Source organism: Tamandua tetradactyla, chromosome 17, assembly GCF_023851605.1.
Source record: "Tamandua tetradactyla isolate mTamTet1 chromosome 17, mTamTet1.pri, whole genome shotgun sequence".
In the NCBI taxonomy this organism is placed as follows: domain Eukaryota; kingdom Metazoa; phylum Chordata; class Mammalia; order Pilosa; family Myrmecophagidae; genus Tamandua; species Tamandua tetradactyla.
This window is the reverse complement of record NC_135343.1, coordinates 75,992,837-76,016,700: the sequence shown is the minus strand read 5'-3', so window position 1 is coordinate 76,016,700 and position 23,864 is coordinate 75,992,837. Positions and strand designations below refer to the sequence as shown.

Sequence of the window (23,864 nt, the reverse complement as noted above, 5' to 3'; positions counted from 1 at the left end):
GTGTGGCCTTTAGAAATGCTGTACATCATTTATATTAGAAGGCAGAGGTGGTACAAATGAGAGAGGCTCATGGAACTGTATGTAAATGTCTAGAACAAAGATGAGACCTGACCTGTTGGCTCTAAAAGAGAGAGGTGAGTCCCATGATTAGAAGCCACAGGGAGAAAATGCCATCAAGAGGTAATGTGCTCACCCTTTGAGCAAAGACTGGAAGACTCCTCTCCTGGTATGCTACAGTGGGAATTCACATACTGGGAGGGGAGCTGTTCTGATTGAGTATTTGGGAAAGAAGGCCTCTACTTTTGCTGATATACTGAACATGACACATCTCCTAAGATGATATATCTGCCCTACTTGTTAACTCACCTGCACAGTAAAAATCAAGCAACATTTTGTCTGTGGTCATCAATCACTACTATCCTACTCCGTAAGAGATCACACTTTTCCTGGACTATACAAGCTAGTTTAATATTGTTTAATATTGGGCACTCTCTGAACCCAGCCCTTGGAGCCCCATTCATTTATGTCCCCCAGCCACAATCCCAATCCTTGTTCCAACTGCCTTACATCAACTCCATTGACACTTTTCTCACTTTCCCTCACAACGGAAACAACAATATGCTTTTATCGCTTGTCATGTCATGCTAATCAGCCTTTGTGTTTCACAATTGAGTTTGCAATTCATTCACCTTCAAAACTCCTCTGCTGTCAATATTTTGCCCCACTGTCTGCCCAAATGCTTCTCCTCAATCAGAGTTACTGGTCTTCATCAACATCAAGTATTCACAGCCTTGAACAGTCTCTTGTCCTCATGGACCTCCTTTCTCTTCAGTCATTCTATAATACCATTTTTTACATTTAATCTGAAAAAGCTGCTCATGTGTCCCAGCCTTTCCATCACAAGTAGTTCTTAATGTTTATTGATCAAATACTGCCATGCAGCATTACAAATGTTATCAAAATGGTAAAAAAAAAAGTCTCTGATTAGAATAAGAAACTAATTCTTATTTGTTTACTTCTGCTTTCCTATTACTTGACAAGCTGTATGGTAGTGTGTCTGTGTGGGTGGGGTGGATTTTAATGTTTGGTATGTAAATAGCAGGTTTTGAGATGATGGTACCGTTGACAGAAATTTTTTAAGTGGAAAACTCTAGATCCACTGCAGTGTAGACCATGGACAGCTCTGGAATCGGACTGCCTGGGTTGAGATCCTGGCTCAGTGTCTTACTGAATTCCTTCATCTCTATGGGCCTTACTTAGTTCCTGTATCTATAAACTACTTCGTAGGATTGTTTGAGGGATTAAATGAGATAATATATGTAAAAACACTTTAAACAGGGCCTGAAACATAATAAGTGCTTAATAAATGTCAGCAGCTGCTGCTACTATCATTGAATTGCAATGTTAGCATCTGGGCTCCAAATTGCCTTTAGAACTTTAGCTCCTATTAGTCCACTGATGTGGGGGTACTACATCTGAACACTACCTCCATACCACTGGCTGCAGCATTTTTGGCCCCTGGAGATGTAAATTAAACTTTCTATTAGAGACAAAACGTTCATATTATCCTTTCTTAAAATTGCCAAGGGATAGGATCCAAGATGGTGGTTTAATGAGGTGTGGAATTTAATTTGTCCTTCAGAGTACTTAGTGAATAGGCAGGAACAGTACAGAACAACTGCTGAGGCCACATCAGTGACCGAATACATAGCATACACCACTCTGGACAAGCTGGACTAGCTGCAATTCCAGCAGAATTGTAAATACCCTAAGCCGCAGAGGCCAGTGCCCCTCCCCAACGGGCATAGTAGCCTAGTTGCAGAGGGAAAAGGAAAGAGACTTGACTAGCAGCATGGGCTTAGCACAACCAAGCTCCACTTGTGGGATTAATTAAATTCTGACTACTGAAAACAGGCCCCCAGCTCAGATAAACCTCAAATAAGAGATAAAGCTACTAGGAGTTTTTGCCCCATCACAGACGGGGCAGGGCTGACAGAAAAAAAAAACAGGTTTTTTGGATCGGACAGCACAGAATACTTGAAAAGGGCTGGACCCTAAAAAAAAAAGTGGGACACAGAACCTGGATATACACAGAGCAACGTACTAATTTAAGCTCTTGATTAACAAACCCAAGGAAGGGGGTCCTAGTTCAACAAGGATTTTTTTGGGCTTTATTTCTACTATTTAACTGCTCATTAGATCTATCTAATTAGATCTAGGCTTCTTGGGCTGAACTGCCCCAGGAACAGGCGGAATTAAGCTTGTCTGAGAGACAAAGAGGCTGGTCAGGTGAAAGGAATTAATTCCCTGCAGGCTGTACCTCCCCCAGGAGAGGGGTGGGGCCCAGCTCAGGTTGAATCCCTCCCTCAAGGAATTCAGACCTCAGGGACTGGAAAACTGAAGCGATTAAAGCCAGCCTACAACCTCTCCTCTGTCTTAACCATGCCCCTGCAGGGAGAGTCTGCTGAAGTTAAAGCACATCACTTTATAGTGGAGGGTAACTGCAGGCAGACAAAGCCACATACTGGGCAGGACAGGAAAACCACAGAGTCTAGAGGCTTCACAGGAAAGTCTGTCAACCTGTTGGGTCTCACCCTCAGGGAAAATTGATGCAGTTGACTCTTTCCTTCTGAGAGGAGGCCAGTCTGGTCTGGGAAAATCTGACTGGTGTCTATAATATTTAAGTAGACACTCCTAAGAAAAACAAAACAAAACAAAACAAAAGGCTCCATATAGGTAGGTCAAGAAACAAAAAAACAAGAACTGAAAAATTCTGATTAATTAAATAAAACCTATGATACAGGTCTAGAATAAGCTGAACTGAATGTCAAAAGAACAGATAGAGAACAAGGCCATCCAGCAAGAAAGTCCTAAGTAAAAGAGTGGAAAAAAATCTCCAGAATAAACTAATTAAGGAAATCAAATGCCTAGTCACCAGCAAAAATAATGAGTCATACTAGGAAAATTGAAGATATGGCCCAGTGAAAGGGACAAAACAACAATTCAAAAGAGATAAAAGAGTTGAAACAACTAATTCAGGATGTTTGAACAGACATGGAAAATTTCATAAAAAATCAAATCAATGAGTTGAGGGAGGATATAAAGAAGGCAATGGGCAAACAAAAAGAAGAAATCAAAAGTCTGAAAAAACAAATCACAGAACTGATGGGAATGAAAGGCACAGTAGAAGAGATGAAAAAAAACAATGAAATCTACAATGTTAGATTAGTGAACTGGAGGATGGGACATCTGAAATCCGACAAGCAAAAAAATATATAGGGAAAAGAATGGAAAAGTCTGAGCAGGGACTCAGGGAACTAAATGACAACATGAAGCGCATGAATATACGTGTTGTGGGTGTCCCAGAAGGAGAACAGAAGGGAAAAGGAGGAGAAAGACTAATAGAGGAAATTATCACTGAAAATTTCCTATTTCTTAAAAAAGACATAAAATTACAGATCCAAGAAGTGCAGTGTACCCCAAACAGAATGGATCCAAATAGACATATACTCCAAGACACTTACTATTCAGAATGTCAGATGTCAAGGAGAAAGAGAATTTTGAAAGCAGCAAGGAAAAAGCAATCCATCACATACAAGGGACACTTAATAAGACTTTGTGTAGATTTCTCAGCAGAAACCATGGAGGTGAGAAGACACTGGTATGATATATTTAAGATTCTGAAAGAAAAACTGCCAACCAAGAATTCTATATCCAGCAAAACTGCCCTTCAAAAATGAGGGGGAAATTAAAACACTTTCAGGCAAAAAATCACTGAGAGAATTTGAGTTCAAGAGACCAGCTCTGCAAGAAATACTAAAGGGAGCATTAGAGGCAGATACGAAAATACAGGAGAGTGAGGTGTGGAGAAGAGTATAAAAATGAAGACTACCAGTAAAGGTAAAAAGAGAAAAAGAGTAGATATGATATATAAAATCCAAAAGGCAAAATGGTAGAAGAAAGTACTGCCCTTACAGTAATAACACTAAATATTAATGGATTAAACTTCCCAATCAAAAGACACAGACTGGCAGAATGGATTAAAACACAGGACCCTCTACATGCTATCTACAAGAGACACATTTTAAACCCAAGGACAAACATAGGTTGAAAGTGAAAGGTTGGGAAAAGATGTTTCATGAAAAAAACAATCAGAAAAGAGCAAGAGCAGCTATACTAATATCTGACAAATTAGACTTCAAATGTAAAAAATTAAAAGAGGCAAAGAAGGACACTATATATTAATAAAAGGAGCAATTCAACAAGAAGACATATCATAAATATTTATGCACTAAGCCAGAGTGCTCCAAAATAGATGAGGCAAACACTGAAAACACTGAAAAGAGAAATAGACACATCTACCATAAAGTTGGAGACTTTAATTCCCTGATCTCATCAAGGGAAAAAACATCTAGACAGAGGATCAATAAAGAAATAGAGAATTTGCATAATACAATAAGCAAACTAGATTTAACAGACATCTGCAGAACATTACACCCCATAATAGCAGGATACACCTTTTTCTCAAGTGCTCATGGATCATTCTCAAGGATAAACCATACACTGGGTCACAAGTCTAAATAAATTTAAGAAGATTGAAATCATACAAAACACATTCTCAGATCACGAAGGAATGAAGTTGGAAACCATTAACAGGCAGAGGGCCAGAAAATTCACAAATATATTTGTGACTATGGAGGCTCAACAACACACTTATAAACAACCAGTGGGTCAAGGAAGAAATTACAAGAGAATCAGTAAATATCTCGAGGCAATTGAAAATGAAAATACAACATATCAAAATTTATGGATGTAGCAAAGGCAGTGCTAAGAGGGAAATTTATTGCCCTATATGCCTATATAATAAAAGAAGAAAGAGCAAAAATCAAGGAATTACCTGTTCATTTGGAAGAACAGCAAACTAATCTCAAAGCAAGCAAAAGGTAAGAAAGAATGAAGATTAGAGCAGATATAAATGAAATTGAGAACATGAAAACAATCAAGAAAATCAACAAAACCAGAAGTTGGTTCTCTGAGAAAAATCAACAAAATTGATGGACCCTTATCAAGTTGACAAAAACAAAAAGACAGAGGATGTATTTATTTATTTAAATAAAATCAGAAATGGAAGAGTAGACATAACCACTGAATCCGTAGAAATAAAGGAGGTAATGAGAGGATACTATAAACAACTTTATGCTAATAAACTAGACAACATAGATGAAATGGACAACTTCCTAGAAAGGAATGAACAACCACTGACTCGAGAAGAAATAGATGACCTCAACAAACCAATCACAGATAAAGAAACTGAATCAGTCATTAAGAAGCTCACAAAATAGAAAAGTCCAGGACCAGATGGCTTCATATGTGAATTCTATCAAGCATTCAAGAAAGAATTAGTATGAATTATGCTCAAATGCTTCAAAAAAATTGAAGAGGAGTGAAGGTTACCTAACTCATTCTATGAAGCCAACATCACCTTCATATCAAAGCCAGACAAAGATACCACAAGATAAGAAAATTACAGACCAATATCTCTAATGAACATAAATGCAAAAATCCTCAACAAAATTCTTACAAATCGAATCCAGCAGCACATTAAAAGAATTGTACACCATGATTCCAGGTATGCAAGGATGGTTCAACACAAAAAAATCAATTAATGTAATACATTATCTCAACAAATCATAGCAGAAAAACCACATGATCATCTTAATTGATGCAGAAAAGGCGTTTGATAAAATTCAACATCCTTTCTTGATGAAAACACTTCAAAAGATAAGAATAGAAGGTCTGCTGGTTTGAAATGATGTATATACCCTAGAAAAGCCATGCTTTAATCCTAATCTCATTTTATAAATCCAGCCGTTTCTTCTAATTCCTATTCAGCACTGTATGCTTGAAACTTTAATTAGATCATCTCCTCCGAGATGTGACTCAATCAAGAGTGGTTGTTAAAATGTATCAGATGTGTCTCCACCCATTCGGGGGGGTGTTGATTAGTTTACTGGAATCCTATAAAAGAGGAAACATTTTGGATAAAGCTGGAGATTGTGAGAGAGCAGGTTGCCACAAGAAGCAGAGAGCCCACCAGCCAGTGACCTTTGAAAATGAAGAAGGAGGAGCTTCATGAAACAGGAAGCCAGGAGAGAAAACTAGCAGGTGATGCCATGTTCACCACGTGCCTTTCCAGATGAGAGAGAAACCCTGATCGTGTTTGCCATATACCTTTCTACTTGAGAAACCCTGAACTTCATCAGCCTTCTTGAATCAAGGTATCTTTCCCTGGATGCCTTAAATCGGACATTTCTATAGACTTGTTTCAATTGGGACATTTCCATGGCCTAAAAACTGTTAACTTGGAACTTATTAAACTCCCCTTTTTAAAAGCTGTTCTGTTTCTGGCATATTGCATTCCGGCAGCTAGCAGACAAGAACAGATTTTGGTACCTGAGGAGTGGGGTGCTGCTGTGGTTTGCAAATATCAAACATGTTGGAAGAGCTTTTTAAATGGATAAGGGGAAGATTCTGGAGGAGTTGTGAGGCACTTGATAGAGAAGGCCTAAAATGCTTTGAAGAGACTGTTGGAAGAAATGTGAACTATAAAGATACCTCTGATAAGGCCTTAGAAATGAGTCATGTTATTACAAACTGGAAGGAAGGTGAACCTTGCTTTAAAATAGCAGATAATCTGGCAAAATTGACTAGTGGCTTTGGCTGGAAGGCAGAGCTTAAAAGCCATGAACTTGGATACTTAGCAGAAGAGATCTCCAAATTAAATGTGGAAAGCACAGCCTGGTTTCTCCTCACAGCTTACAGTGAAATGTGGCAGGAAAGGGATAAGCTGAGACCTGAACTCCTGGGTACAAAGATACCAGAAATTGATGTTCTGGGAAATTCTGAGCTTCCAGGAAGGGAGACCCCAGAGAATAGAGCCCCACATGAGGATCTGACCAGATGTGGAACCAGCCAGCCATTTCAGAGAAAGCCAGGATTGGAGATGGAGTATTCCAGGAAGGATCTGTGGAAACGCCTTATGCCTGATGGGCACAATCTGAGGCTACTGCATAGAAAACCAAGGAGAGCGTCGAGGGGTCTGTATGAAGAGAATCATTGCAAGTCAGAACTGAGAGGGACAGAGAAGGGACACACTGGAGGAAAAATAACTTCAGAGGGAAAGCCTTGGATGCTGGGGTCTGAAGTCAAGAAGCCTCGGGCCAGGAGAGTGTGTTTTCAAGAAGGTGTGTTTGCCCCAAAGGCAGAGGATGGGCCCTCCACCTCATTGCAGTGGAAGAGTCATGCCACCTCAGGCTCTGGAGAGGGTGAAGCACATTCCTTGGGGTTTGGGGAGAGCCTGACTGCCACCACATGGAGGGGCTGAACATGTGCACCAGAGATGGCAGACAGCCTGGGAGCAGCCCCGATCCTTGGAAATGGTGGAGCCAAGAAAAAGGTGGTCTCCCCAATGTCCCCCAACGTTGCATTTGGAGAGAGACAGGCCTCTGTGTAGGCCCTTGGAAAGGGTGAGAAAACTGCTGCTTTCTAAAGCCCCAAAGATAAATGACTCTCAGACTTTGAAATCTTATGGACTTTGCCTTGAAGATTTTCGAAACTGTATGGGTCCAGTGACCCCTGTGTTCATTCCTCCCTATAGAAATGGGTATATGTATCCTATGAATGTTCCTCCTTTGCCTATTGGCAGCAAATTACTTGTTTTGAGTTTTTATTGGTCCAGAACCAGAGGAGAACTTTGCCTTAGAACAGATCATGCCTGTAACTAACTATGATAGGAGTCTGTAATGTTTCTAACTTTGCATTTCATCTGTATTGCTACTGAAATGGTGTAAGGATTTCTGATATTGTGATGGAATGAATGTATTTTGTATATGGGAAAAACATGTCTTTTTTAGGGTCAAGAGGGTGGAATGTGCTGGTTTGAAAGGATGTATATACCCTGGAAAAGCCATGTTTTAATCTGAATCCCGGTTTATAAATTCAGCCATTTCTTCTAATCCCTATTCAGTACTGTATGTTTGAAACTTTAATTAGATCTTTTCCCTAGAGATGTGACTCAATCAAGAGTGGTTGTTAAACTGGAATAGGTGATGTGTCTCAACCCATCTGGGTGGGTCTTGATTAGTTTACCGGAATCTTATAAAAGAGGAAACATTTTGGAGATTCTGAGACAGCAGAATAATGTAGCCAAAAGAAGTAGAATGTTCACCAGCCAGTGACCTTTGAAGATGGACAACGAAAATGCCTCCTGGGGAGCTTCATGAAACAGGAGGCCAGGAGAGAAAGTTAGTAGATGATACCATGTTAGCTATGTGCCTTTCCAGATGAGAAAGAAACCCTGATCATGTTTGCCATGTGCCTTTCTACTTGAGAGAGAAACCCTGAACTTCATCAGCCTTCTTTCAAGGTATCTTTCCCTGGATGCCTTAAATTGGACATTTCTATAGACTTGTTTCAATTGGGACATTTCCATAGCCTAAAAACTGTTAACTTGCAAGTTATTAAACTCCTCTTTTTAAAAGCTGTCCTGTTTCTGGTATATTGCATTCCAGTAGTTAGCAAACTAGAACAGAAGGGAACTTCCTCAATACGATAAAGGGCATATAAAACCAACAGCTAACATCATCGTCAATGAGGAAAGACCAAAAGTTATCTCCCCAAGATCAGGAACAAGACAAGGATGTCCACTGTCACCACTGTTATTCAACATTGTGTTGGAGGTTCTAGCCAGAGCAATTGGACAAGAAAAAGAAATACAAGGCATCAAAATTGGAAAGGAACATCATCATGTTGCAGATGACATGATACTATATGTTGAAAACCCCGAAAAATCCACAGCAAAACTACTAGAGCTAATAAATGAGTACAGCAAAGTAGCAGGTTACAAGATCAATACTCAAAAATCTGTAGTGTTTCTATACACTAGTAATGAGCAGTCTGAGGGGGAAATCAAGAAAAAAATTCCATTTGCAACTGCAACCAAAAGAATAAAATATTTAGGAGTAAATTTAACTAAGGATACAAAAGACCTATACAAAGAAAACTATAAGAAATTGCTAAAAGAAATCACAGAAGACCTAAATAAATGGAAGGGTGTACCATGTTCATAGATTGGAAGACTAAATATAGTTAAGATGTCAATTCTACCTAAATTGATTTACAGATTCAGTGCAACACCAATTGTTCTAGTTTGCTAGCTGCCAGAATGCAACATACCAGGAATGGAATGGCTTTCTAAAAGGGGAATTTAATAAGTTGCTAGTTTACAGTTCTAAGGTCAAGAAAATGTCCCAATTAAAACAAGTCTATAGAAATGTCCAACCAAAGGCATCCAGGGACAGATACCTTGGTTCAAGAAGGCTGATGAAGTTCACGGTTTCTCTCTTAAGTGAGAAGGCACATGGTCAACACAGTCAGGGCTTCTTTCTCAGCTGGAAGGGCACATGGCGACCACAGCATCATCTGCTAGCTTTCTCTCTTGGCTTCCAGTTTCATGAAGCTTCCCGGGAGGCATTTTCCTTCTTCATCCCCAAAGAGCTGGCTGAAGAACTCTCTGCTTCATGGTGCTACAGCATTCTCTGCTCTCTCTGAATCTCTCATTCTCCAAAATGTTTCCCCTTTTATAGGACTCCAATAAACCAAAAAAGACCCACCCAAATGGGTGGAGACATGTCATCACCTAATCCAGTTTAACAACCACTCTGAATTGAGTCACATCTCCAGGGAGATGATCTAATTGCAGTTTCAAACATACAGTACTGAATAGGGATTAGAAGAAACAGCTGCTTTTATAAAATGCAACTAGGATTAAAACATGGCTTTTCTAAGGTACATACATCCTTTCAAACCAGCACACCAATTAAAATCCTGAAAACTTACTTTGCAGAAACAGAAAAGCCAATAACCAAATTCATCTGGAAGGGCAAGGTGCCCCGAATAGCTAAAAATATCCTGAGAAAGAAAGATGAAGTTGGAGGTCTCACACTACCTGACTTTAAGGCATATTTTGAAGCTACAGTGGTCAAAACAGCATGGTACTGGCATAAAGATAGATATACTGACCAATGGAATCGAATAGAATATTCAGATATAGATCCTCTCCATCTATGGACAATTGATCTTTGATAAGGCAGTCAAGCCAACTCACCTGGGACAGAACTGTCTCTTCAATAAATGGTGCTTGGAGAACTGGATATCCACATGCAAAAGAATGAAAGAGGATCCATATCTCACATCTTATATAAAAATTAACTCAAAATGGATCAAAGACCTAAACATTAGAGCTAAGACCATAAAACTTTTAGAAGAAAATATAGGGAAATATCTTATAAAACATGTAATAGGAGGTGGTTTCCTAGATCTTACACCCAAAGCACAAGCACTGAAGAAAGAAATAGATAAATGGGAACTCCTCAAAATTAAACACTTTTGTGCATCAAAGAACTTCGTCTGGAAAGTAAAAAGGCAGCCGACACAATGGGAGACAATATTTGGAAATGACATATCATATAAGGGTCGAGTATCCAGAGTATATAAAGAGATTGTTCAACTCATTAACAAAAAGACAAGCAACGCAATTTAAAAATAGGCAAAAGACATGAACACACACTTCTCAGAAGAGGAAATACAAATGGCTAAAAGGCACATGAAAACACGTTCAACTTCCCTGGCTATTAGGGAAATGCAAATCAAAACCACAATGAGATATCATCTCGCACCCACCAGATGGCCATTATCAATAAAACTGAAAACGACAAGTGCTGGAGAGGATGTGGAAAAAGAGGCACACTTATTCACTCTTGGTGGGAATGTAAAATGGTACAACTACTGTGCAAGGCAGTTTGGCAGTTTCTCAGGAAACGAAGTATAGAACTGTCATATGATCCGGCAATACCAGTGCTAGGTATCTATTCAGAGCACATGAGTGCAAGGACACAAATGGACATTTCCACCAATGTTTATAGCAGCATTATTTACAATTGCCAAGATACGGAAACAGCCCAAATGTCCATCAACAGATGAGTGGCTCAATAGGCTGTGGTATATACATATGATGGAATATTATGTAGCTTTAAGATAGAATAAAGTTATGAAGTATGTAACACCATGGATGGAACTTGAGGACATTATGCTGAGTGAAATTAGCCAGAAACAAAAGGACAAATATTGTATGGTCTCACTGATATGAACTAACATTAATGAGTGAACTTGGAGAATTTATTCTTATGCATTATATAAATATCCCCTTTTGAGTTTATGGTGTATTACAGTGACTAGAGGGTAGTACCTAAACTGTAGAGCTGGGTTCCAGTAGCCATGTCTCTTGAAGATGATTGTATAATGACATAGCTTTTGCAATGGGCCTGTGTGATTGTGAAAACCTTGTGTCTGATGCTCCTTTTATCTGTGGTATGGACAGATGGGTTTAAAATATGGATAAGAAATAAACAAATAATAGGGGGAACAAAGGCTAAAATAAATTGAGTACATTGAAACACTAGTAGTCAATGAAAGGGAGTGGTAATGGGTACGGCATGTATGAGTTTTTTCTTTTTTCTTTCTTTTGCTAGAGAGATGCAAATGTTCAAAAAAATGATCATGATGATGAATACACAACTATGTGATGATATCATGAACCACTGATTGTAGCCATGACAAGAATGTTTGTAAGTCATGAATGTCTGTATGTCAAGAATGTTAGTATGTTTGTTTGTTGTTTATAATAAAAATATTTAAAAAAAAATTGCCAGGAACATTCCCTTAGACCTTTTTCCTGAAATACTTTATCTCAACTTCCCCCATAGTCTTGCTCAACTCCCAGGGTTCTAAGAACCTTTTTCAGGTATCCAAGCAGAGTGGTCTTGCCTTCTACGAATGCTGACAGCACATGTGGTGCTGTGCTCCTGTGAGCACTCACCTGCCACCTGTTCTATTACCAGACATTCACGCGAACCCCTAGTCTCCTCGGCAGACTTTTAAGTACCTTAAGGAGAAGGACCATGTCTTCAGCATTAGCACCCGACTAGCCTCATGCCCTGCTCTAATTAAACTGGCTTCAGCAATGCTTATTTTTTTATGGTGTACCATCTTCTCATCTAAAAATAGGGTGGATGATAACAATACCTTCTGTTTCAGGTTGCCATATGAATCCAGTGAGTTAATGTACAGAGAATACTTTGCACACTACTTGGCACATAATAAGCTTTTTTTTATATTTATTTATTTTTTTATTAATGGAAAGAAAGAAAAAAAAAAAAGAAAGAAATTAACACAACATTTAGTAATCATACCGTTCTACATATGCACTCAGTAATTCTTAACATCATCACATAGATGCATGATAATCGTTTCTTAGTACATTTGCATCGGTTTAGAGGAACTAGCAACACAACAGAAAAAGATATAAAATGTTAATATAGAGAAAAGAAATAAAAGTAGTAATAATAGTAAAAAAAAAACCCTATAGCTCAGATGCAGCTTCATTCAGTGTTTTAACATGATTACTTTACAATTAGGTATTATTGTGCTGCCCATTTTTGAGTTTTTGTATCTAGTCCTGTTGCACAGTCTGTATCCCTTCTGCTCCAATTATCCATTATCTTACCCTGTTTCTAACTCCTGCTGGACTCTGTTACCAATGACATATTTCAAGTTTATTCTCGAATGTCCGTTCACATCAGTGGGACCATACAGTATTTGTCCTTTAGTTTTTGGCTGGACTCACTCAGCATAATATTCTCTAGGTCCATCCATGTTATTACATGCTTCATAAGTTTATCTTGTCTTAAAGCTGCATAATATTCCATCGTATGTATATACCACAGTTTATTTAGCCATTCTTCTGTTGATGGACATTTTGGCTGTTTCCATCTCTTTGCAATTGTAAATAACGCTGCTATAAACATTGGTGTGCAAATGTCCGTTTGTGTCTTTGCCCTTAAGTCCTTTGAGTAGATACCTAGCAATGGTATTGCTGGGTCGTATGGCAATTCTATATTCAGCTTTTTGAGGAACCGCCAAACTGCCTTCCACAGTGGTTGCACCCTTTGACATTCCCACCAACAGTGGATAAGTGTGCCTCTTTCTCCGCATCCTCTCCAGCACTTGTCATTTTCTGTTTTGTTGATAATGGCCATTCTGATGGGTGTGAGATGATATCTCATTGTGGTTTTGATTTGCATTTCTCTAATGGCCAGGGACATTGAGCATCTATTCATGTGCCTCTTGGCCATCCGTATTTCCTCTTCTGAGAGGTGTCTGTTCAAGTCTTTTTTCCATTTTGTAATTGGGTTGGCTGTCTTTTTGTTGTTGAGTTGAACAATCTCTTTATATATTCTGGATACTAGACCTTTATCTGATATGTCATTTCCAAATATCTCGCATTGTGTAGGCTGTCTTTCTACTTTCTTGATGAAGTTCTTTGATGCACAAAAGTGTTTAATTTTGAGGAGTTCCCATTTATTTATTTCCTTCTTCAGTGCTCTTGCCTAGGTTTAAGGTCCATAAAACCACCTCCAGTTGTAAGATTCATAAGATATCTCCCTACATTTTCCTCTAACTGTTTTATGGTCTTAGACCTAATGTTTAGATCTTTGATCCATTTTGAGTTAACTTTTGTATAAGGTGTGAGATGCGGGTCTTCTTTCATTCTTTTACATATGGATATCCAGTTCTCTAGGCACCATTTATTGAAGAGACTGTTCTGTCCCAGGTGAATTGGCTTGACTGCCTTATCAAAGATCAAATGTCCATAGATGAGAGGGTCTATATCTGAACACTCTATTCGATTCCATTGGTCGATATATCTATCTTTATGCCAATACCATGCTGTTTTGACCACTGTGGCTTCATAATATGCCTTAAAGTCCGGCATCGCGAGACCTCCAGCTTCGTTTTTTTTCCTCAAGATGTTTTTAGCAATTCGGGGCAACCTGCCCTTCCAGATAAATTTGCTTATTGGTTTTTCTAATTCTGAAAAATAAGTTGTTGGGATTTTGATTGGTATTGCATTGAATCTGTAGATCAGTTTAGGTAGGACTGACATCTTAACTATATTTAGTCTTCCAATCCATGAACACGGTATGCCCTTCCATCTATTTAGGTCTTCTGTGATTTCTTTTAGCAGTTTTTTGTAGTTTTCTTTATATAGGTTTTTTGTCTCTTTGGTTAAATTTATTCCTAGGTATTTTATTCTTTTAGTTGCGATTGTAAATGGGATTCGTTTCTTGATTTCCCCCTCAGCTTGTTCATTACTAGTGTATAGAAAAGCTACAGATTTTTGAATGTTGATCTTGTAGCCTGCTACTTTGCTGTACTCATTTATTAGCTCTAGTGGCTTTGTTGTGGATTTTTCCCGGTTTTCGATGTATAGTATCATATCGTCTGCAAACAGTGATAGTTTTACTTCTTCCTTTCCAATTTTGATGCCTTGTATTTCTTTTTGTTGTCTAATTGCTCTGGCTAGAACCTCCAACACAATGTTGAATAATAGTGGTGATAGTGGGCATCCTTGTCTTGTTCCTGATCTTAGGGGGAACGTTTTCAATTTTTCCCCATTGAGGATGATATTAGCTGTGGGTTTTTCATATATTCCCTCTATCATTTTAAGGAAGTTCCCTTGTATTCCTATCTTCTGAAGTGTTTTCAACAGGAAAGGATGTTGAATCTTGTCAAATGCCTTCTCTGCATCAATTGAGATGATCATGTGATTTTTCTGCTTTGATTTGTTGATGTGGTGTATTACATTAATTGATTTTCTTATGTTGAACCATCCTTGCATACCTGGGATGAATCCTACTTGGTCATGATGTATAATTCTTTTAATGTGTTGTTGGATACGATTTGCTAGAGTTTTATTAAGGATTTTTGCATCTATATTCATTAGAGAGATTGGTCTGTAGTTTTCTTTTTTTGTAATATCTTTGCCTGGTTTTGGTATGAGGGTGATGTTGGCTTCATAGAATGAATTAGGTAGTTTTCCCTCCACTTCAATTATTTTGAAGAGTTTGAGGAGAGTTGGTACTAATTCTTTCTGGAATGTTTGATAGAATTCACATGTGAAGCCGTCTGGTCCTGGACTTTTCTTTTTAGGGAGCTTTTGAATGACTAATTCAATCTCTTTACTTGTGATTGGTTTGTTGAGGTCATCTATTTCTTCTTGAGTCAAAGTTGGTTGTTCATGTCTTTCCAGGAACCCGTCCATTTCATCTAAATTGTTGTATTTATTAGCATAAAGTTGTTCATAGTATCCTGTTATTACCTCCTTTATTTCTTTGAGGTCAGTAGTTATGTCTCTTCTTCCATTTCTGATCTTATTTATTTGCATCCTCTCTCTTCTTCTTTTTGTCAATCTTGCTAAGGGCCCATCAATCTTATTGATTTTCTCATAGAACCAACTTCTGGTCTTACTGATTTTCTCTATTGTTTTCATGTTATCAATTTCATTTATTTCTGCTCTAATCTTTGTTATTTCTTTCCTTTTGCTTGCTTTGGGATTAGTTTGCTGTTCTTTCTCCAGTTCTTCCAAGTGGACAGTTAATTCCTGCATTTTTGCCTTTTCTTCTTTTCTGATATAGGCATTTAGGGCAATAAATTTCCCTCTTAGCACTGCCTTTGCTGCGTCCCATAAGTTTTGATATGTTGTGTTTTCATTTTCATTCGCCTCTAGGTATTTACTAATTTCTCTTGCAATTTCTTCTTTGACCCACTTGTTGTTTAAGAGAGTGTTGTTGAGCCTCCATGTATCTGTGAATTTTCTGGCACTCTGCCTATTATTGATTTCCAACTTCATTCCTTTATGATCTGAGAAAGTGCTGTGTATGATTTCAATCTTTTTAAATTTGTTAAGACTTGCTTTGTGACCCAGCATATGGTCTATCTTTGAGAATGATCCATGAGCACTTGAAAAAAAGGTGTATCCTGCTGTTGTGGGATGTAATGTCCTATAAATGTGTGTTAAGTCTAGCTCATTTATAGTAATATTCAGATTCTCTATTTCTTTATTGATCCTCTGTCTAGATGTTCTGTCCCTTGATGAGAGTGGTGAGTTGAAGTCTCCAACTATTATGGTATATGAGTCTATTTCCCTTTTCAGTGTTTGCAGTGTATTCCTCACGTATTTTGGGGCATTCTGGTTCGGTGCGTAAATATTTATGATTGTTACGTCTTCTTGTTTAATTGTTCCTTTTATTAGTATATAGTGTCCTTCTTTGTCTCTTTTAACTGTTTTACATTTGAAGTCTAATTTGTTGGATATTCGTATAGCCACTCCTGCTCTTTTCTGGTTGTTATTTGCATGAAATATCTTTTCCCAACCTTTCACTTTCAACCTACGTTTACCTTTGGGTCTAAGATGTGTTTCCTGTAGACAGCATATAGAAGGATCCTGTTTTTTAATCCATTCTGCCATTCTATGTCTTTTGATTGGGGAATTCAGTCCATTAACATTTAGAGTTATTACTGTTTGGATAATATTTTCCTCTACCATTTGCCTTTTATATTATATATATCATATCTGATTTTCCTTCTTTCTACACTCTTTTCCATGTCTCTCTCTTCTGTCTTTTTGTATCTGACTCTAGTGCTCCCTTTAGTATTTCTTGCAGAGCTGGTCTCTTGGTCACAAATTCTCTCAGTGACTTTTTGTCTGAGAATGTTTTAATTTCTCCCTCATTTTTGAAGGACAATTTTGCTGGATATAGGAGTCTTGGTTGGCAGTTTTTCTCTTTTAGTAACTTAAATATATCATCCCACTGTCTTCTAGCTTCCATGGTTTCTGCTGAGGAATCTACACATAGTCTAATTGGGTTTCCCTTGTATGTGATGGATTGTTTTTCTCTTGCTGCTTTCAAGATCCTCTCTTTCTCTTTGACCTCTGACATTCTAACTAATAAGTGTCTTGGGGAACGCCTATTTGGGTCTAATCTCTTTGAGGTGCGCTGCACTTCTTGGATCTGTAATTTTAGGTCTTTCATAAGAGTTGGGAAATTTTCAGTGATAATTTCTTCCATTAGTTTTTCTCCTCCTTTTCCCTTCTCTTCTCCTTCTGGGACACCCACAACACATATATTTGTGCGGTTCATATTGTCCTTGAGTTCCTTGATACCCTGTTCGAATTTTTCCATTCTTTTCCAGATAGTTTCTGTTTGTTTTTGGAATTCAGATGTTCCATCCTCCAAATCACTAATTCTATCTTCTGTCTCTTTAAATCTATCATTGTAGGTGTCCATTGTTTTTTCCATCTTTTCTACTTTATCCTTCACTTCCATAAGCTCTGTGATTTGTTTTTTCAGTTTTTCTATTTCTTCTTTATGCTCAGCCCATGTCTTCTTCATGTCCTCCGTCAATTTATCGATTTCGTTTTTGAAGAGGTTTTCCATTTCTGTTCGTATATTCAGCATTAGTTGTTTCAGCTCCTGTATCTCATTTGAACTATTGGTTTGTTCCTTTGACTGGGCCATATTTTCAATTTTCTGAGCGTGATCCGTTATCTTCTGCTGGCGTCTGGGCATTTAGTCAGATTTCCCTGGGTGTTGGACCCCACAGGTTGAAAAATTTTTCTGTGAAATCTCTGGGTTCTGTTTTTCTTATCCTGCCCAGTAGGTGGCGCTCGTGGCACACGTTTGTCTACAGGCTCCACCAGTAAAAGTTGCTGTGGGTCCTTTAACTCTGGAAAACTCTCGCCGTAGGGGAGGTTTGGCAGCCAAAGCGTCTTGGAAGAGTGCCAGCTGGCCCGGGGGTCCGAACGCGGGGAGGGTCGCTGGCCGCCGCAGCACGGGAGAACGCCCGACCGAATTTCCTAGTCGGCCTGGGGCGCCAAGCGTGGTGGAAGGGCGCCAGCTGTGCAGCCCGGGAGAGTGCACTGTTCCCAGGCGGACCGGGGAGTCACGTGTTTGGAAGGGACCCCCCGGTCACTGTTCTCCGCAGTCTGGGGATTTTTGACCCAACTCTCTCAGTTGGTGCAGGGGGCCTCGCGTGGTGGGGGCGCCAGCCGCCGCGGCCCAAGGGGACCGCCTGCCCAATTCTGCCAGCTGGCCTGGGAAGGAGGAAGGGAGGGACTCCGGCCGCTTGCCATCCCGCCCAGGAAAACCCGCGCCCCTCGGTGATCTCACCGGAGCTGGTTCTCCCAGACAGTCAGCCGTTCCAGGATGGGGTACGCCGTCCCTTTGATCTCCGTCGTGGCTCCGGGAGCTGCTCTGTATTGTCTCCACTCCCCCAGTAGCTGTTCTGGAGGAGGAAAGGTGAGGGTGGCAAGGCTGTCGAGGCTGGTGGTGGAGGAGCCGGTGAAGGCGGAAGAGGGCACCGCGGTGGTTGGAGAGCCACCGGAGCAGGAGGGGGAAGAGGGGAGGGCGGGCGGGTCGGCTGCTGCGGGGCGTGGGCGCTGCGTGGCGGGCCGGCGGACAAAGAGGGGAGAGGAAGGCGGGCGGGTCGGCTGCTGCGGGGCGTGGGCGCCGCACGGCGGGCCGGCGGACAAAGAGGGGAGAGGAGGGCGGGCGGGTCGTCTGCTGCAGGGCGTGGGCACCGCGCCGCGGGCCGGCAGACAAAGAGGGGAGAGGAGGGCGGGCGGGTCGGCTGCTCCATAATAAGCTTTTAAATGTTAGCAATTACCTGCTGGTTACTACAACTGCATATTAGAATTAGATATTAGCTATCACAATTTCAGTATTCAATCAATGAAACTGACTTGCTCCATGGTATTTTTTTCAACCTGAGTTCTGTGAATTGTCGGTTTTCAGATGAACTACAACAGTCTGGGAGAGGGAGGGAAAGTTCATCTTATTGCCAATTTAAGTTACATTTCAAAAGTTTATTATAAATTGGTTGCTTAGAATTTAGAAGTTTGTAATATTTTAACTGCACATATCTGTTGATATTACCAACAAAGTAGAAAGCAGTAGTATAACATTAGAAACTAAAACACACAACAAAGTGAGGGGTGGAAGGTGGGAAGAAAGTCCCACACCCTGAAGCCCATTTCCATGAGCTGTATAGGATCCCGGAGCCGCAGAAACGTGCTAACTTCAGAGCAAGAGCAGGTAACAGAGAAAGGCTTTTACACACAAGGTGTGGGGGGAGATGGTTGATTGTCTGAAAATTTTGAAACTTTATATTACGTAAATAAAAGTGTCTAGACAACCCACAGCCATATGTAACTGTACTGATAAGCAGAAGAGCCCATTTCAATGCAGGCGGAAAAGCTTACTTCTCATATCATTCTATCAGGATCTTTTAAGACCTCTTGGCCATGTGGCCTCTAGCCTAAAGGAGAATCAGTACCACCAGAGAAGTTGGCTTCCTCCTAAAAGTAACAGATAAAAGAGTCGGCTTGGCTTGTGGGCTCATCTATAAGTGACAATAATAAAATGGACATTCAAAAGTTGAGATGTGCCTTTACTTCATTTATGAATTTATAACAGAGCTAAAATAAGGTAATATATTTTAAGAATAAAAATATTCAAAGAAGTTCCTGCAATTACAAAGGATTGATGCTGTCTTGAAGTATTCTGCTCTAAGAAAACAAACTTTTAAATATGCAGATTAAGATGGCTATAATCAGTAAAACTCATTTTAAAAAGATCTTGGGTGGGCCATGTGGCTCAGCAGGCAGAATTCTCGCCTGCCATGCCGGAGACTTGGGTTCGATTCCTGGTGTCTGCCCATTCCTTGAAAAAAAAAAAAGATCCCATTGCTTTTTAGATGGTAAAAATAATAAATTTGGATGTTATCTATCTACTTTTAATTTGTCTATATGAGGCTAAGAAAATTGATGTTTTCTCTTTCAGATGTTGTGTCTACTGGAAAGTTTTATACTTCACTATTTTATAAAGTTAGCATGCTATGGAGAGAATAGCCACATTCTCCTGGATTCATAATTGTTTTATCACAAGCTTCCCCCACCACATGCAGCTTTAAAGATAAAAAGGCAAATCTAGGGTAAACTTTTAGTCTCAGACACAGACTGAGGGACTTTTTATTACTCTAATGTTTAAGTAACCAAAGTTTAAAAGACACAACTGAATTCACAAATGCAATAATACCAGAGCCAGAACAAGTGCCTCCAGCATATCAAGCTGAGTCTATGATCAAAAAAATCCTACCCAACCCAGTGCGAGAGCTCACTGTGCATGGAAGAGTACCAAATCCTTACACATTTGTATGTTTAGGATGAAGGAACTGAATGCTGCGTTTGTTATCTCAAACTCATATTAGCATAAAGAAATCCAGATTTGCCCATGGCTGTTAAAACATCACATCCAATGTTTGAATAACACAAACAATAGCTTTTTATTTTTAATCCAAAGCGATATTTAATAGAGCTAAATAACAACTGAAATCGTCCTTTATTTTCCCCAGTCTATAATCAAATATATGCAGGATATAAAAAATACAAATTTATTTTAGATTTCATTTTAACACTTCCTTTAAAATAATAAAAAGGTTGCACATGAACCTACTTTCTTATTAGATCTAAATCTATAAATCTAATTACATATATTAGGAAGTCTGAGATAAAGTAATTAGTCATCTAATAAACATTTGTGTTAAAGGGAATGCTGAGGCTGCCTTGTTTTTCAGATTAAATTTTTTTTTCCCCAAGGATAAAAGGTGCATTTAGCAGCTAAGCAATCATTCATTATGTCACTTTGATTACTGATATGTAATAGTTCATGGCTGACAATAAGCATGACAAATTGGCACTAGTTAGTACACGTTGAAGAACAGTCTTGAATGGGCTAATCTGGATATCTTTGGACTAAAAATACCAATAAATAAGATGCCTCTCAGATTCAAAATAAAAGGGCTTGCATGAACACTGAAAACCAACTGGTATTTAGGCTCAAACAGCACCATTTTCTTTATTAGAGAAAATACTCTTCTATCCTACAGGAAACATTACTCATTTTTCCTTCGGCATAAGTCCAATATTCAAGGAACAAAAAAGGAGGTCAGACAGACTTCACTGGAGTCCTGCCCCTGAATCTTACCGGCGGATGCTGCCATATTCCTAATGACTAAAAGCCTCAATTTTAAATGTAGATATCAATACCTACCCCCACAAGGTTTTGTGAAGATCAATCGGGATAAGTAAAGTGCTTAGAGAAGTTCTGAACACATAGTGTGGGCTTATATTATTATTACTGCACTATTATTCCTCTAGATGAGACAGTCATTTATAGCACTTGCAGTGAGTTTAGGTTTAGGCTGCTACCCTCTGCACTCTTTCTTTAGATTTTTCCTTGCTTTGTATTCCTCTCTATGCCTACTAACTCATTCCTTAGACATTTTAAGATAAGAATAAACATTAAATTCTCTGAGGGAATTCAGAATTAAAAGCTGATAATCTAAGCTCTAGTATCACTGTCCTCCTGCCCCATATATACATGTATTATTTTAAAAATTTTTAAAACTATTTTTGATAGACTTTAACATACAAACATGCAACATTTTTAACATACAAACATTTTATATATGGTATACAATCAATGGCTCACAATATCATCACATAGTTGCATATTCATCACCATGAACATTTTTTTGAACATTCACATCACTCCAGAAAAAGAAGAAACTCATACATACCACATCCCTTATCCCTCCATATATATATGCTTTTTTTTTCGCATGGGCATGCACTGGGAATCAAACCCAGGTCCCTGGCATGGTATAGATGTATTTTTAATGAGTCAAAATGAGTACCTAATCTTTTCCTAATGAAAAACCACCCTGGGTGTGCTGGCTTGAAAGTGTTCTGTACCCGAGAAAAGCCAGGTCTTTAATCTTGATTCAATATTGTAGCGTAGAAACCTTTGATTAGATTGTCTCCATGGAAACCGACCCACTCAATTGTGGATGTGACCTTCTGGTTAGATGGAGAGGTGACTCTGCCCACTCAAGGTGGGTGTTGATTAGTTTACTGGAGTCCTTTTAAAGGGGAGATATTTTGGAGAAAACACATTTGCCTCAGAGCCAAAGCAGACACAGACATTTGGAGATGCTTGGAATGCCACAGAAAGAGCAGAAGCCTAGACATGGACATTTGGAGATGCAGAGCCCAGCAGACTTTGCCATGTGCTTTCCATGTGATGCTACGCAAGCCAGAACCCACAGTTGTGTCCCAGAGAAGCTAAGTGAAGGCCCCCAGTCGCTGAGAGAGGAAACCACTGGCATCAAGGCTGAAAGCAGTGAAACTTGGAATAAGCACCAGAAGACACCGGCCATGTGCCTCCCCGTAGGGCCGACACTGGCCTTCCCTGAGTCAAGGCATTCTTCTCTGGATAGTTTAGTTTGGACATTTTTATGGCCTTATAACCATGAACTTGTAACTTAATAAATTCCCTTTACAAAAACCAACTCATCCCTTGTTTATTGTATTTCTGGCAGCATTAACAAAACCAACTCATCCCTTGTTTATTGTATTTCTGGCAGCATTAACAAACTAAAACAGTGGGCTTAAAAATCGATCTGCAGCTGGAAAGGTGAAACTAAAAATGGGATCCTTGTGAACAATCCTGCTTATCCAACCTGAATTTGGTTCTTCACAGATAATTCCATGGGCATACATTTCACATTCCTGCCCTAAATCTGTGGAACACAGTGTTTTTATAAATGGTGTATCTTTTCAGTACTGAATACTTCTTTTCTGATGAGTCTCTTCTCTGGATCTTCAGAACATGTTTTATTTTCTAGATAGAATGAAAATAGGTCAATGTATTCCACAATTTCCCAACACTGGTGCCTTAACAGGTCATTAAAGGCAGGACCTGAATAATATTATGTGCTTGCTGAGGCCAGAGATTGAAAAGAAACAGTATCAAATTTAAACTACAGTTCATGGAACTGTCCTAGATACAAAGCGAATATACCCAAGTGTTTATTTATAAGCAGGATTTATGCTTTATATATTTATTTCATGGGAAATTGCTAAAATTCCAAACCAAGTGAAGTCCAGGTTAAGAGTCAATGTTAACTGCAAGGTTCTTCAATGAAAAGATCTGAAATTTGCAGAAAATATGTTTGATGCCTATAATACATCAAAAATAAAAGCAAAAATAATTCTACTACACTGAGCTTTGCAGTAAGGGTTACAAACAATGACCTCTCCTGGACCAGGTAAGATCTTGGTACTGTCAAGGAGACATTACAAATAATAACAGCATGGGCCCTTAGCGACTGGAATAATGTCAAGTCCATTGCAGTGACACTGGATTATTCTCTAATATCCAGCCCACTCCTCTCGAAAGGTACAGAAGCAAAGCCCCCAAAGGATTGAGCCTGGCTCTAGGGATGGCACCTAATTTATCTAGGCCAGTCATGGCAATCCCACTCCTCTTACCAGGAACGGATACTCACTGAATTCAGGACAATGAAATACAAAGAGATGTTTCTGGAGAAAGTTCTAGTTTCTAACAGAGTCTCAAGAAAACCACCCACGGAATAAAGCTGACGCCACAGAAGTCAGAACGGAAAGGAGAGATGGTTGAGAAGCTGGTGTGGAGAGATTCTTGCTGAGACGGTTAGGTGCCAAGGTCTAACCTTGAAACATGCCCCACTGATAAACTTCTAGCTTACTACATTTCCTTATCTTTCAATCAGGTTAAATCAGGTTTTTCTACTAGAAAAAGCTAAACTACTCTGATACAGTGGTCTTTCAACATCAAGTGCTATGAGTTAATCATTAGTCACAATTTAAAGCAAACTTCACCTTTGGCATTTTCTATTTTTGAAGAGGTTTTCTTTCCGGTTCCTTTGAGTGGTCTCTTAACCATTTACTATCAACATAATGGCATGCAAATCTTTGATTCTTACATGTGTATATGTGTGTATTCAAATTTAGTTATCTTTCTGTA

General features: G+C 39.2%; 1 protein-coding gene across 7 annotated transcripts in view; it reads right to left on the bottom strand.

Annotated features, from left to right (window-relative positions):
- The window catches only part of LCLAT1 (lysocardiolipin acyltransferase 1), a 259,010-nt gene that overhangs the window by 8,201 nt on the left and 226,945 nt on the right, over nucleotides 1-23,864 (bottom strand). The window contains exon 6 of one of the 7 annotated variants that reach the window (XM_077134981.1): nucleotides 18,129-18,243. The exons of the other annotated variants lie outside the window; for them this stretch is intronic. Coding sequence (XP_076991096.1) covers nucleotides 18,129-18,243 — 115 coding nt within the window. The remainder of the gene's footprint in view (nucleotides 1-18,128; nucleotides 18,244-23,864) is intronic. 7 annotated transcript variants of the gene reach the window in all.